Below are 16,763 nucleotides of genomic sequence, written 5' to 3'. Positions count from 1 at the left end.
ATGCTGCAGTGGTGATGGAGGGAGGGGTGGAGTGTGTATGTGTGCATCGGGCCAGAGTCTGTGTGTGTGTCTGTGTATCTGCGTACGTGCATGAGTCCTCTGCTCGTTAATCAGCCAGTTGGAGCGACTGTAAGGTATTGCAGACGGTCTACTTGTTACCTCTGAGAGGAGGGGCACCAGGCACAGCTGGAGCTCCATGTCACAGGGAAGAGGAGGAAGTGGGGCAGAGCTGAGAGGACAGAACTGGCAACTGTAATATAGTGCTACCCTGGGGATGGGGCAGTGTGTTGTGTTTGCGGGGGTGTTGCCAGGGGGTTGTGTGTGTGCGTGCGAAAAGGGAGAATGGAAAGTTGGAGGATAAATATATATTTTTTTAATTTAACCTTTATTTAAGTAGGTAAGTCAGTTAAGAACAAATTCTTATTTACATTGATGGCCTACCCCGGACGATGCTGGGTGCCGCCCTATGGGACTTCCAATCATGGCCGGATGTGATACAGCCTGGATTTGAACCAGGGACTGTATTGATGTTTCTTACAGTGCCTTAGACCACTGTGCCACTCGGGAGCCCACAGACTGAACAAAAACATAAACGCAACATGTACATTTTGGTCATATGTTTCATGAGCTGAAATAATATATTCCCTGCACACAAAAAGCTTATTTCTCTCAAACTTTGTGCACAAATTTGTTTACATCCATATTAGTGAGCATTTCTCATTTTCCAATATAATCCAATATCCAATATATCAAGAGTTTCAAAGGCCACTTTAAAATGTGCAGTTCTGTCACACAACACAATGCCACAGATGTCTCATGTTTTGAGGGAGCGTGCAATTGGCATGCTGACTGCGGGAATGTCCACCAGAGCTGTTGCCAGAGAATTGAACGTTCATTTCTCTACCATAAGCTGCCTCCAACATCATTTTAGAGAATTTGGCATTGCGTCACAACAGCAGACCCCGTGTAACCACTCCAGCCCAGGACCTCCACATCCGGCTTCTTCATCTGTGGGATCGTCTGAGCGGGGGTGGGAGGGGGTGATGAGGAGTATTTCTGTCTATAATGAAGCTCTTTTGTGGGGAAAAACAGATTCTGATTGGCTGTGCCACTGCCCAGTCATGTGAAATCCATAGATTAGTGCCTAATTTATTTATTTCAATTGACTGATTTCCTTAAATGAACTGTAACTGTGTTTATAGTTTTGTTCAGTATGGATAAATCACAATACATCATTGTGATGTAGATGTGTATTACCAGGCATGAAGCAAGGTATTGACATTACAGTAGTGCCCACCTACTGCTATCTATAGGCAGCTCTCTGACACAGAAAATGTCTTTGTGTGTGTGTGTGTGTGTGTGTGTGTGTGTGTGTGTGTGTGTGTGTGTGTGTGTGTGTGTGTGTGTGTGTGTGTGTGTGTGTGTGTGTGTGTGTGTGTGCATCTACAGAACATAAACACAAACTGTAGCAAAATAAAATAAGAGATTCAAAGAAGGGATAATCAAAGGATAGCCAGATGGAGAGAGAGAGAGAGAGAGAGAAAAGATCAAAGGTGCTTTCTCCTCCACTGCCTTTGGTGTCGCCCCTAACTAGATTCATGCTATACCTCTCTGGCTGCTCTGTGTTCCAAATGACACCCTATTCCCTATTTAGTGCACTACTTTTGACCAGGGCCCGTAGGACCAGCTCACAGGCCTATGGTCAAAAGAAGTGCACTATATAGAGAATAGGGTTCCATTTGGGATGCACTCTTGGCTCAGGAAGGGGTAAGCAGCAAGCAAGACACTTAAGTACAACTTGCAATGACGTGCAGCTGAACATCTACATTCGAATTGTGTGGGTGATTTCAAGCTTTTATATGGTAAAGTGAAGTGTCGCAACTCCACTCATTACCTAGTCCTTCATCCTATCTGAATCGCCACATGATACCCTATTGTATAGTAGTAGCAGTCTCCGAGCAAAGGGGAAAGGCTCATTGCTTTGTACTTTTGAAGACTTCCATTGAAGTAAGCCTCTTATTAAGCATAATTTGAAGTATTTAAGCTTCATAGAATAGTACAGTGGTTCCTCCTTTAAAAGTTACAAGCTTATGCAGCGAACGTTAGTGGTAGATGGTGGTATTCTGTCATTGCACCACACTATCACAAAGGGGAGTTAGAACGCCGATCTAGCGGTAGTCTAAACTGTGGCAATTAATGGCGGCGTTTTCAGTCTGAGAGTCTCTCCTCTAGCACTGCAGTCCTGCATCAGGCATCAACAACAACTGTCGGTGGTCCTGGAGTTAATTAAGATAAATACAATGGGGGAATTTCACTTGACATGTGGACTGACAATTTTCGGGAAAAAATATACACGGTGGCCGCTTTTTTTTCTCTGCCTCTACAAACAGAAAAAAATCATTCTAAATAACAAACTGGCTTTATTTAGAAATTAGTTGGAATGTCTCATCCCATTTTCAAGAATGGCCCTTTTCTCTTTATTCAGATTACAAAAAAGTTGGTTGCAATTTCAGTTAAAAGGATCAGACCCTTTTTTTTTCAATTTTCGCCTAACATTGCATACTCAAATCTAACTGCCTGTAGCTCAGGATCTGAAGCAGGTATATGCATATTCTTGATACCATTTGAACGGAAACACTTTGTGTTCACTTTTTCACTTTGTGAAATACATTTGTGGAAATGTGAAATTCATGTAGGAGTATATAACACATTAGATCTGGTAAAAGATAATACAAAGGAAAAAAACATAATTGCCTTTCTGAAAATGCATATGACTTACGAGTCTAGGCGCAATTTAGCAGTGTACGTGCAAAGTTTTAGATTCATCCAATGAGCCATTGTATTACTGTTAAAAATGTGTTATCAAGTCTGCCAAAATGTGCCGAATTGGTAAATTGATATATTTGCAAGTACATAACTATACAGAACATACAAAAATGATATGGTAATTTAGCATTTAAGTTTACACACTCCCAGGAGTGTCAAAAATGATGGATAATTAGCTTTCCTACAGAAAAGACACTGTTAAACGTTTTTAGTTGTTGTGCACTCTCCTCAAACAATAGCATTGTATTTGTTCACTGTATTAACTTCTGTAAATTGGGCAGTGTAGTTAGATTATCAATAATTTAAGCTTTCTGCCCATCTAAGACATGCCTATGTCCTGGCAAATTTTCTTTCTTAATTACAATGTCATGCTTTTCACATTAGTGCACATTAGCTCAACCGTCCCACGGGGTGGGGGGGTTGGGACCGTTCCCGTAGAGGAAAAATAAAAAAGTCTACCGGCCCTGCATTAAAGACCAAAATTGTGATAACTAAAAATGTATACCAGTTTCATTTAAGGACCATAAAATTGACAGCTGTGACATACAGATTGCAAAATAGTTTTTTTGATGTACTGATTCCATGGCACATGCTTTATGAATTGACACACCATTTTCAGTTCATTATAACCTACTGCAGGCCTAAAACATATGGGTTTAACCTTCTGAATGAATTATCATATTGAATATAGAAGCCACGTCTTAATGAGTTCTGAGAGCCGATCTGTTATCCAACTATTATTATTATTATTATTATAATTAACCCTACATTATAATTATATAAAAGCCCATTGGATATTCTCACAGACCAGATTTGCCCTAACGAAAAATGCTTTGGCTGTTTTGACCCAAGTTAATCTGCTCATGTTGTGTGTGTGTTTGATTTTTTGTGACATTGTGGTTACGATGAAGAATGTAATCAAACGTTATGTGCATTTTTTTTTAGACGCTGTGTTTTTATTTAAAGTGGTGATGAAGAGCTGGAGGCATTTTGAAAACATGTTTACAGACACTTGTTTTTCACAAGTGTACTCTAGCAGGTGTAGACCATCATGCAAACAATGTTTCCATGATGGGCTATTAGTAGGACATTAGACTCTTCATACATCGATTTATTTAGAAAATGGTAATTTAATAGCCCGCCTACTATATGTGTGAAAATCCCACCAATTTGCAATGTATTAGTTCAGTACATTTTAGTTGCACTTCCCCCCCATCTCCACGACCACGGGTAAAACCTTGCTGAATAACCAATGCATTTGTTGCATCGTTGTATCGTCAATTTCTCAAGCCAAAACGTATTGATGGCGTCCACCAGTTAATCTTTGCTTGTAGGCTTGGCATACAAGCAAACAGATCACTGACCATCTTGAATCCCACCGTACCTTCTCCGCTGTGCAATCTGGTTTCCGAGCTGGTCACGGGTGTACCTCAGCCACGCTCAAGGTACTAAACGATATCATAACCGCCATCGATAAAAGACAGTACTGTGCAGCCGTCTTCATAGACCTTGCCAAGGCTTTCGACTCTGTCAATCACCGTATTCTTATTGGCAGACTCAGTAGCCTCGGTTTTTCGGATGACTGCCTTGCCTGGTTCACCAATTACTTTGCAGACAGAGTTCAGTGTGTCAAATCGGAGGGCATGCTGTCCGGTCCTCTGGCAGTCTCTATGGGGGTGCCACAGGGTTCAATTCTCGGGCCGACTCTTTTCTCTGTATATATCAATGATGTTTCTCATGCTGCGGGCGATTCCCTGATCCACCTCTACGCAGACGACACCATTCTATATACTTCCGGCCCGTCCTTGGACACTGTGCTATCTAACCTCCAAACGAGCTTCAATGCCATACAGCACTCCTTCCGTGGCCTCCAACTGCTCTTAAACGCTAGTAAAACCAAATGCATGCTTTTCAACCGTTCGCTGCCTGCACCCGCACGCCTGACCAGCATCACCACCCTGGATGGTTCCGACCTTGAATATGTGGACATCTATAAGTACCTAGGTGTCTGGCTAGACTCTAAACTCTCCTTCCAGACCCATATCAAACATCTCCAATCGAAAATCAAATCAAGAGTCGGCTTTCTATTCCGCAACAAAGCCTCCTTCACTCACGCCGCCAAACTTACCCTAGTAAAACTGACTATCCTACCGATCCTCGACTTCGGCGATGTCATCTACAAAATTGCTTCCAACACTCTACTCAGCAAACTGGATGCAGTTTATCACAGTGCCATCCGTTTTGTCACTAAAGCACCTTATACCACCCACCACTGCGACTTGTATGCTCTAATCGGCTGGCCCTCGCTACATATTCGTCGCCAGACCCACTGGCTCCAGCTCATCTACAAGTCCATGCTAGGTAAAGCTCCGCCTTATCTCAGTTCACTGGTTACGATGGCAACACCCATCCGTAGCACGCGCTCCAGCAGGTGTATCTCACTGATCATCCCTAAAGCCAACACCTCATTTGGCCGCCTTTCGTTCCAGTTCTCTGCTGCCTGTGATTGGAACGAATTGCAAAAATCACTGAAGTTGGAGACTTTTATCTCCCTCACCAACTTCAAACATCTGCTATCTGAGCAGCTAACCGATCGCTGCAGCTGTACATAGTCTATTGGTAAATAGCCCACCCATTTTCACCTACCTCATCCCCATACTGTTTTTATTTATTTATTTTTCTGCTCTTTTGCACACCAATATCTCTACCTTTACATAACCATCTGATCATTTATCACTCCAGTGTTAATCTGCATAATTGTAATTATTTGCCTACCTTCTCATGCCTTTTGCACACAATGTATATATAGACTCCCCTTTTTTCTACTGTGTTATTGACTTGTTAATTGTTTACTCCATGTGTAACTCTGTGTTGTCTGTTCACACTGCTATGCCTTATCTTGGCCAGGTCGCAGTTGCAAATGAGAACTTGTTCTCAACTAGCCTACCTGGTTAAATAAAGGTGAAATAAAATAAATAAAATAGTCACGGATGAATGTTTTCAGTTGATAACAATGTCCACACTGTATTTCTGATCAATTTTATGTTATTGTTATGGACAAAAAATGTACTTTTCTTTCAAAAACAAGGACATTTCTAAGTGACCCCAAACTTTTGAACGGTAGTGTATATATATTAAATGTCTTACAGAGCCTTTCCATAAGTCCACTCAAGTTTCTTAAACTGTCATCAGTGAGTCGATGGCTTGAATCATCTTGCTAGAAATGGAAAACCATGGTAGATTGTGTTTTTGGTTGATGGCCAATATTAAAAACAGCCAAATGCGTTTATGAATCGCTTTATTGTTGTATTATTTTAGGCTCCTTTCTCTTCTCTGTGCTGGAGTTCTTTTAAGAATAAAGTAGACTAGTGAAGGCAACATATTGTTGCATACTGGAAGACCAAAAGTCATCCAATTGTTATAATAGGATTTTAAGCAACAGCATACCCACGTGTGGTCAACTATTTCAGCAGTTTTGCGCTGCCCTTAGACACACATGGGAACTGGTCTTGATAAATCAATATTTTGATTATTTTGCTCTTCACTCGCAGTCACTTAATATCCTACTCCCGACCGGTCACGTTGTACACCGCCAACTTTTTAAATCCAGTCACCCCCCCCCACCCCTCCATGTCTTATTCTCCTATGTTATCTTAGTGAGTTTTTGTGTGTGTATATACTCATCTTTTTTCTCTTTCTCTCTCTCCTCGCAGCTGTTCTGCAGGTATCCATATCCTTGAACAAGGTGGAGCTAAGTGTGGGAGAGTCCAAGTTCTTCAAATGCACAGGTAAGATGCCTATGGCAAAGAGAACATGCTTGTCTGTGTGTTAAATCAAATGTAAATGTGGATATGTCATCCTGAGTGTGTGGTGAGATGGGCAATGGGTTGGATGGAGGTGGTGGGGTTTTTGGGCGACATGGTTGCCCCCCATCCCACACATAATCATCCTTCCAAACCAACGGTATCAACCCTCTCCCCTATCCCCCAGCCTTCAGCTAACCCCTTGCCCATCCCACCCTGTTGCAGATCCTGTCCTATCCGCCCCTGTTTGGGGGGTCTATGTGCCATGGACCCCAAGCCAAGTACCTGCAGCTCTGTAGGGTGGCAGTGTGGGCTGGCAGTGCTTTGTTCCACAGTTCCACCCCTGCTGTGTTCCTGTCTTCTTCTGCCAGCACATCACAACATGGAGCTAACAGCAGAGGAACAGGAAGGAAAGGGGCAGGGAGAAGGAATGGTTGAGGGTGGTGAGGGGAGTGAGGGGTGGAGATGGTGAGGAGAGCTTATGGACAGAGAAGAGAGGGACAGGGACAGAGGGTGGTTGGTTGAGGGAGATGTAGAGTGCGGAGAGTAGAGGAAGGAAGAGGAGAGGGGCAGGGAGAAGGGTGGGAGATGGCTAGGTGGAGAATAATGGGTGAAAGTGGGGGAGAAATGGGTGAGAGGAGAGAAGAGGGATGGGAGAGAGAGAGGCGCACACACACACACACACACAGTCTACAATAACTAACCATGTGGGAACACATTTTCAGTCCAATTCAAAATCCTATTTTGCCTAACCTTAACCTCAAAACCTAACCTTAACCCTAAAACACACACACACACACACACACACACACACAGTCTTCTATAACTAACTTTGTGGGGGGACACAATTCAGTCCCATTCCAAATCCTATTTTCCCTAAACCTATCCCTAAACCTAATTATAACCCTAACACTAATTATAACCTTAACCCTAAACCCCCTAGAAATATAATTTTACCTTGTGGGGATTAACAAAATGTCCCCAGTTGGTCAAAACATTTCCGTTTATTATTCTTGTCAGGACCTCTGGCAAACTGCATGGTTTATCCACTAGCCATTTTTCACTGTTAAATCAGATGTCATTGCTAAGTAGTGCCTCTCAGTGCTCCACTCAATCTCGAGTTACACTTTAACCACATGGTGGTTGGCAAGACATGTCAAAATATGTTTTACTTCAGTTGAATACCTCTCCCAGAGACATACAATAGTTTTACCGGTGTCCCAGCCTTCAAACAATCACTGCACATCATGTTAGCTCAACAGATCCTTCTGCAGACAATATGGAGGATGCTGGAGAATGGAAGCTCTATAGCATATCCCTCCTCCACTGGCCTCAATGACTGAGGATCTATTTATTGCCAGGGGGTGCAGTGACCTCTCAGTTCTCCTTTCACAGCCACAAGCATACATAAACACGCACGCACTCACACACACAGAGTGAGAGCGAGAAGTTAGTTAGGCAGAGAGAGAGAGAGAAAGAGAACCACTGAAGGAGCAGTAATTGTCTCATGTTTGTTGACTCTTTGGATGACTCCCAGAGTGTCCTGAAGTATTCTCTAAGAGTATGTGCATGTACCTGCGTGCGTGTGTCAGTGGAGGGGAGGACGGCTCGTAATAATGGCTGGAACGGAGCGAATTAAATGGCATCAAACACATAGAAACCAATTGTTTGATGTATTTGATACCATTCCATTAATTCTGCTCCAGCCATTACCACAAGCCCTTTCTCCCCATGTAAGGTGCCACCAACCTTGTGTGATGTATGGGAAATAGTCCCTGAATGTGTGTCTGGTGTGCCCCGCTGACACCCAGACACTGAGGCATTCTGGGAAAAACTTCAAGACTCCACTGTGTCACCGACTGTGAAAGGGCAGGAACAGTTCTCTAATGGTCTAATTGTATCATATACATATTATGTGTATGTGAGGATAGAAAAATGATAGAGATACACAGTAAACATGTATGGGATATGCTTTATGGTTACTGACTTATAGATATTCCATTAAACCAAAATATGGGAGCATATAAACACACAGGCACACATGTACACACAAAGGGACACACATCTACACAAAACACAAGTAATCAAGGTATTCACCTTTGTTATTGTCTAAATACTTATTTTCCACCATCATTTGCAAATAAATTCATTAAAAATCCTACAATGTGATTTTCTGGAGAAAAAAAAATCTCATTTTGTCTGTCATAGTTGAAGTGTACCTATGATGAAAATTACCGGCCTCTCTCATCTTTTTAAGTGGGAGAACTTGCACAATTGATGGCTGACTAAATACTTTTTTGCCCCACTGTATATATGGATATACACACACACACACACACACACACACACACACACCCAAACAAACCAACACACACACACACACACAAACAAACCACACATTTCATTGCAAATTGCAAAAATATATATATATATATATATATTTATATTTCATAAAACGGCATTAGCACTTACCCATCCAGAAGTACGTCTTGCCCTTGCAGAAACAGCTCCTCAGTTCCTGTTTGAATCATAACACTCAAAGATTCCTCAAACACAAAATCTGTCTCACTTTTACTTTTTCACTTTCACTTTAGACTGACTTCGCTTTTCCTGATTTATTCCTCATGAAATCTTCAATGAAATCATTGAAATTCCGAAATACTGCTGCGCGTAACAAGCCTCACAGCAACTCCTCTGATAGTCAAGGCGAGAAGGGAGTTCCTTACGCGTGCATTTACAAACAAGGAATGGTGGTCCAACCCAAAACCATTACATACTGACGTTTACCTCAGCTCATTGGCTATCTACCCAGCTAGATTTCAAGAAGATCTGTGGTCATCGGGCAGAAATACAGTCAATCAATGAAACTTCGCTAAAATTATTGGTGCGCAAGTCATTGCTCATTGTCTTCAAATCAGTTCACTTCGGTCAATACGCTGTGTTGCAAACATCCAGAGGAATGCACTGAAACCAACCATGACTAGATAAACGATGGTTTACCGTGTGTAATTACTTCGAATGCTACGTAAAAAAATTGATAGAGATGGAATTCACGGCACAAACGGTTTACAAAATGTTTTGATTTAGGCTATCAAAATGGATTTTATCAAAGAAAACGGCACTTTATTTGATCACTTGGACCCTCAAGAAGAGAAATAAGAGCAAGCTATCAGCTATCATATTACCTTCAGATGTGAATGTGTAAAAACTGTCGTGGCGGAAAATGTTTCTGTTGTTGATTGCTCTTCTCAAACAAAAGCATGGTATTTGTTCTCTGTAATAGCTATTTTAAATCGGAACACGTAGTTTGATTACCAAGATCCTAATCTTTTGAAGGATGTAAGACACTTGCATTTACAGAATGTTTAATGTTACGACGTTGTATTTTTAGTTGTCATTCTGACATTTCCCCTGATGTTGATCCCTGTACAGGGATCACAGCCATAAGTGGATTTATTAAACCCTTTCCAATAAAGATCCGCTGAAGTTATTTGGATTTTTACGAATTACATTTGAAAGACTGGGTCCTGAAAAAAGGACATTTATTTTTTTGCTGAGTGTAGTATTTATTATTGTACGTTTGGAATGGTTTTAGAATTATATACTAAACGGTTATCTTTTCCTGGATATCTATGCGCTTGACAGTTTACACTTCAAATGAACAGAATTACAGTTGGGTAGATATCCAGAAAGATTGATGGAAATACAGTACAAAACCAGTCAGTCCGATTGCACAGATCAGGTCAAATAGTATTAGTTATGCAAACATACTTAGTAAATGCTGTGCTTTTACCAGTAATTGTCTTTGATTAAGAAACTAAAACATATCAAATGGAAGTTTAAAGAGCAGTGAGACTGTATAGTATGTGGCCGGTGGGGATTTCCTTGTCTCATCGTGCACTAGCGACTCCTGTGGCGGGCCGGGCTAACCAGGTCGCCGGTGTTTCCTCCGACACATTGGTGCGGTTGTGCTGTGTTAAGAAGCTGTGCGGCTTTGTTGGGTTGTGTTTCGGAGGACTCATGGCTTTCGACCTTTGTCTCTCCCGAGCCCGTACGGGAGTTGTAGCGATGAGACAAGATAGTAACTACTAACAATTGGATACCATAAAATTGGGGAGAAAAGGGGATAAAATTCACACACAAAAAAAAATAAAAAATGGTAGTCTGTCAGGTACTCAGCAGGAAGGTCTGATTTCTCTATTATAAAACAAGACCCAGATGGCAAATATAAAGACCCAGTCTATCTAAAAAAAAGGAGGCCCCTTTACACTTCAATGTTGTGATGCAAAAATACTAGCAAAATGCATAACACTCAGAATTAAAAGGGTTTTACCAGGTACTGTTCATCCTGATCAGACAGGTTTTTTACATGGACGATACATTGGAGATAATATACGACAACTACTAGAAATAATAGAACATCATGAAACATGAGTCCGCAAGCTAGATCCCTGCAATGTCTCATTAAAGATCTAGATAACTTTTCTGTTCTCTCTGGACTAAAACCTAATTATGATAAGTGTACAATATTATGTTTTGGATCCTTATAAAAATACAACTTTTACATGACCATGCAGCTTACCTATAAAATGGTCTGATGGTGAAGTAGACATACTCGGTATTCATATCACAAAAGATATAAATAAGCTCTTCACAATGAATTTAGATAGAAAACTTGTAAAAATAGACAAGATCCTGCAACAATGGAGAGGTAAATTGCCCTGATTAACTCCTTAGTCATATCTCAGTTTACTCACTTACTTATGGCGCTGCCTACTCCTGATGATTCATTTTTCAAATCATTTGAGCAAAAAATATTTCGCTTTATCTGAGACGCTAAACCAGACAAAATAAAATGAGCCTATCTATATAATGAATATGAATTGGATGGGTTGAGGTTATTAAATATAAAAGCACTAAACCTCTCTCTAAAAGCTTCACTCATTCAAAAGATTTATTTGAACCCTAAATGGTTCTCAAGCAGATTAATAAGAAAGGCTCACCCATTGTTTAAAAATTGCCTTTTTGCCTTTGTGCAGATTGCCATGTCTCATTTTCGATTAATTGAAAATGATACTTTTTTCAAAGTATCTCTCTTTTTCAAACAAGCATTGCAGAGCTGGCTACAATTTCAATTTCATCCCCCTGAAAAGATAGAACAAATATTACTGCTGAACTCAAATGTGCTGGTTGATAAAATACCTGTATTTATGGGAAAGATGTTTGAAAAGGGTATTTTGTTCTTAAATGATATTGTAAATTGTAATGGTAGAGTTATGTCCTTCGTGGAGTTGTACGGGAATGTCTGCTCAATCCAAGAGTACAACCAATTGATCACAGCATTGCCCCAAAAAATGGAGGAGGCGGGTGGCAGCAGGAGGAGGTAGGGAACTGGTCTGTCTTCCCAATCTAAAGGATCAAAACAAAAAAATAGCATAAAAAGCATAAAAATAGCATCAATAGGAAAGTATACCAGTTTCACTTGAGGACCAGGAAGTTGACAACTGTGCCATACAGATTGCAAAATAATTGGGAAGAGATTTTTGATGTACCGATTCCATGGTACAGGGTGTATGAGTTGATATATAAAACAACGCACTAAGTGGCAGTGTTTTTACAACTAATGCCGGTTTGTCTGAGGCTGATGCCGTGCAGGTGTTTGTACACATGCATATACACACACTCTCATTCAAATAAACACATACAAGAACACACACGTACATGTAATAGTGCCAGACATGCACACAAACAAATACAGTTGGCATTGCTGTTATTTCAGTTGTCCTTGATGTCCTTTGTTTTACATTTATTATTTTGTTTTATTTTTTTGCATTGTTGTTTTCTGTTTTCTTCTGTCTTTTCCTTTTTGTCTTTCGTTCATTCTCTTGGTTGTTGGTGCATTGGGGGGTTCTTGGGGGTGGGGAATGGAATTCATTTTTATTTTATTTTTTCTGGTGGGGGACTGTGGGAGGGGTCTCGGATAGTTGAGGGACAGCTATTGGGGAACTGTCGGGGGATCTTGGAGGGTTCGGGTTTCACAAGATTGTGATCATGAAAAAGGAAACTATGACATATATTTTAGATCACTATCATGCGCACGCACCCTCACACATAAGGATGGCTCTGTTGTGGAAAGACTGATACATGTTTGATAGTGTCTTGATGCTGTATTGATTGTCCTTCATGTTCTAATAGTTTAATTTGACCCCTTCCTTGTGTTTTTGTAATAAATAATAAAAAATATATATATAAATAACTAAATAAAACATTTTAAAGACTGGTTTCCAGCATAGTGAGTTGGTCGCTGTGGCCGGAGAGCAAGGCCTCAACTTCGACCAGTGTGGTAGTGTGAGATGCCACAGAACCCCGGATAGTTTCCACGGTTGCCTGAATTGCAGCCAGTGTAGCCGCCAGTGAGTTATTCAGCCATTCTGTGAGTTCTGCTACCAAACTTTCACGCGATTTTGCCAGCTCCCTGACAAGGATCTCCAGTGTTATCGGGTTAGCCGTATCACCCGGAGTGGATATTAAAGCCTTCAATGGAGGTGGGGTGGTAGCCATTTTAGCTGAATTTGATTTGGTGGAATGTGAAGTTCTTTCCGTCGATTTTCCAAAGCGTGTGACTGGTTTGCTCATTCTAATTTAGGTGTACTATTACTGGGTAATTAAAATGACTTTTTAGGTATTGAGAAGTATGAATTTAGGCTCAGTTGAGGATTATTTACAAAAATTGTCGGAGATTATACCTCGTGCGACTTCTTTCTACATTCCTCAACCGGAAGTCTCCTAAATTAATATCTAAGGGGCATTTTTCTTTACGGCAAATCTGATCTGTGAGAATATCTAAGGGGCTTTCATATAATTCTAAATGAATTAATAATAATAATTGCTATGTTTAAAAAATGACGATATTTTGGAGATTTCATTTTCAAATAACAAAAAGTGAGTGAGAAAAAGGCCATTCTTGAACGCCTCACAAGTCCTCAACTGGCAGCTTCAATAAATAGTACCCGCAAAACACCAGTCTCACTGTCAACAGTGAAGAGGCGACTCCGGGATGCTGGCCTTCTAGGCAGAGTTCCTCTGTCCAGTGTCTGTGTTCTTTTGCCCTTAATCTTTTTATTGGCCAGTCGGAGATATGGCCTTTTCTTTGCAACTCTGCCTAGAAGGCCAGCATCCCGTAGTTGCCTCTTCACTGTTGACGTTGAGACTGGTGTTTTGTGGGTACTATTTAATGAAGCAGGCTAGTTTTAGGACTTGTCTGTCTGTTTCTCAAACTAGACACTCAAATGTACTTGTCCTCTTGCTCAGTTGTGCACCAGGGCTTCCCACTCCTCTTTCTATTCTGGTTAGAGCCAGTTTTGCGCTGTTCTGTGAAGGGAGTAGTGCACATTGTTGTATGAGATCTTAAGTTTCTTGGCAATTTCTTTGCATGGAATAGCCTTAATTTCTCAAAACAAGAATAGACTGACGAGTTTCAGAAGAAAGTACTTTGTTTCTGGACATTTTGAGCCTGTAATCAAACCCACAAGTGCTGATGCTCAAGATACTCAACTAGTCTAAAGAAGGACATTTGTATTGCTACTTTAATCAGCACAGCTGTGCTAACATAATTGCAAAAGAGTTTTCTAATGATCAATTAGCCTTTTAAAATTATAAACTTGGATTAGCTAACACATTGTGCCATTGGAACACAGGATTGATGGTTGCTGATAATGGGCCTCTGTACGCCTATGTAGATATTCCATTAAAATCAGCCGCTTCCAGCTACAATAGTCATTTATAACATTAACAATGTCTACACTGTATTTCTGATACATTTTATGTTATTTTAATGGACAATACATTTGCTGTTCTTTCAAGGACATTTTTAAGTGACCCCAAACTTTTGAACGGTAGTGTATATATTTTTTTTTTTCAGAACATTAACCATGTGTGCTCTCTTGTTTTGTACTTTTCTGTAGTTTCGACCCAGTGATTCGTCTGACAAACAAATACATTTTCGTCCTGCAGGCCCAGGCATGGATTAAAGCTGGCGATAGTATTTGTATCATTGTTTTATTCACGAAAGCATAAAGATGTTAATGAAGAAGCCAAATTTGCCTCTGGATCCATCCCAGTTGGTTTTCTGTGGAACCATGTGTTTTTTCAGTGCGGCCTGTTGTCCAGCCCTTTGTCCTTTGATCTCCACGGATGGTTGTCGGCATGGTTGTATGCTCTGCAAAAACACATTCAAGTTTTTAGTACACAATTATCGATTTTATTACACAGTATGCCTACACATTGATAGGCTATATAATTGTTTTTAAATAAAATGCACTGAAACAGAATACCTTTAGCTTTGGTGATCCTCTCTTCTCTGGCTCATAATGGCTTATTTTGTATTCAAATCTATTGAACAAATGTATTAATTACAGTAATTTATCATTCTCATTCTCAGACTGGAAACGTTGTTTGCAAGAGTTCACGATCTCATTTTCAAGTCCTTGTTTAAATAATAGCAATATTTTGAAGATTATTTCATTTTAAAATACCCGCAAATCAGCGGTTGTAATCTGAATAAAGGCCAAAATATTTATTTATGTTTTTAGAGGGAGAGACACCAATAGCCCACTGTGCCTATTTTTAAAACAAGGACATGCCGGCCGGCCAAACCCTCCCCTAACCCAGACGACGCTGGGCCAATTGTGCACCGCCCCATCACGGTCAGATGTGATAGTCGGGATTTGAACCAGGGACTGTAGTGATGCTTCTTGCACTGAGATGCAGTGCCTTACATCACTGCGCCACTCGGGAGCCATGACCAAGATGACCAATATATATTGTCCTGAAACATTATTTGCAGAATTCACAGCCTGCACGATTGCGAAAAACTGGGTTAATAATAAAAATACTTTTTCCCCCTTCCACATGTTAAAGGTTCCAATTGATAAAGTTTTTTTTAATCAATTAGTATATTTGAGTTTAACCACACTATTTGTTGTATGATTTGTTTTTTATTTTCTGTTGCATTAAATTGAAATTGCAAGCAACGTTCTATGGCTTGTTTTAGAAATAGCAATATTTGGCAGATATCCTTTTCAAATAACAAAGTGATAGGTTGTAATCTGCATACAGGGAAAAAGGCCTTTCTTGATCTTAGGGTGAGACATTCTTACTAATTTGCTAGATTTAAGTGCAACTTTTGTATGACTGAAGCCTTCAGTGAGAGGTCTAATGCTTTAATATTTAATCATTTCTGCCTCCCAAATGTATATTCAATATATAAATAGGCCCATTTAATTTTGTTTGACTTGCTGTTCCAAATAAAATTTAACATATGTTTTTCTCATATAATAAAAAAAACTGTTCGCTAGGTGTAGGCAAGACCATAAAAAAATAGGTAAACTGGGATATGACTAAAGAGTTCATCAGGGTGATTGTTCCACAAATAGACAGGTATTTTCCATGGTAGCAAGATGTTATCTATTTTTTGCTAACTTTCTATTAAAATGTATTGTAGTGAGATCATCTATTTTTTTCGGGATATGTATACCGAGTATATCCACATCACCATCTGACCATTTTATTGGTAACCTACATGGTAAAGTAGTATTTTTTTAATGATCCAATACGTAATATAGTCATCATCATTTGGTTTTAATCCAGAGAGGTTAGAAACATGTTTTAGATCCTCTATGAGGCTGTGGAGGGATCCAAGTTGTGGATTTATAATGACACCTTTGTTTTGAAGCCTTGCATTTTCAATCCCTTGATATTATTGTTGGATCTGATTTGAATAGATAACATTTCGATGGTAAATAGATATGCCGATAGTGGACAGGTTAAAACTTTTTGTGAAGTAGCCATTTTTTACTATTTTACACCTAGGTTTACTATACATTATTTTAACCCATTTTATAAGAGATTCTCCAAAATTGAAATGTTCCTTGCATTTATATATAAACTCCAGTCCTACTTTATCAAAAGCCTTTTCAAAGTCTGCAATGAAGGGCTTAGTTTCCCAAATTTTTCATCGTGTTCTATTGTTTCAAGTACTTGCCTTATATTATCTCCAATGTATCGTCCATGTATAAAAAAAACATTCTGATTAGAATTAATAATATCCGACAATACCTTTGAAATTCTATGCGC

At 39.9% G+C, this 16,763-nt stretch overlaps 1 protein-coding gene across 2 annotated transcripts in view; it reads left to right on the top strand.

The window, feature by feature from the left end:
• LOC139373292 (neural cell adhesion molecule 2-like) overlaps positions 1-16,763 on the top strand; it is a 424,626-nt gene that overhangs the window by 278,520 nt on the left and 129,343 nt on the right. For both annotated transcript variants that reach the window (XM_071113646.1, XM_071113645.1), the window contains exon 2: positions 6,540-6,614. In XM_071113646.1, coding sequence (XP_070969747.1) covers positions 6,540-6,614 — 75 coding nt within the window. The remainder of the gene's footprint in view (positions 1-6,539; positions 6,615-16,763) is intronic.

The sequence above is a fragment of the Oncorhynchus clarkii genome, chromosome 18 (genome assembly GCF_045791955.1).
Source record: "Oncorhynchus clarkii lewisi isolate Uvic-CL-2024 chromosome 18, UVic_Ocla_1.0, whole genome shotgun sequence".
Lineage (NCBI taxonomy): Eukaryota > Metazoa > Chordata > Actinopteri > Salmoniformes > Salmonidae > Oncorhynchus > Oncorhynchus clarkii.
This window is presented reverse-complemented; position numbering and strand designations above follow the sequence as displayed.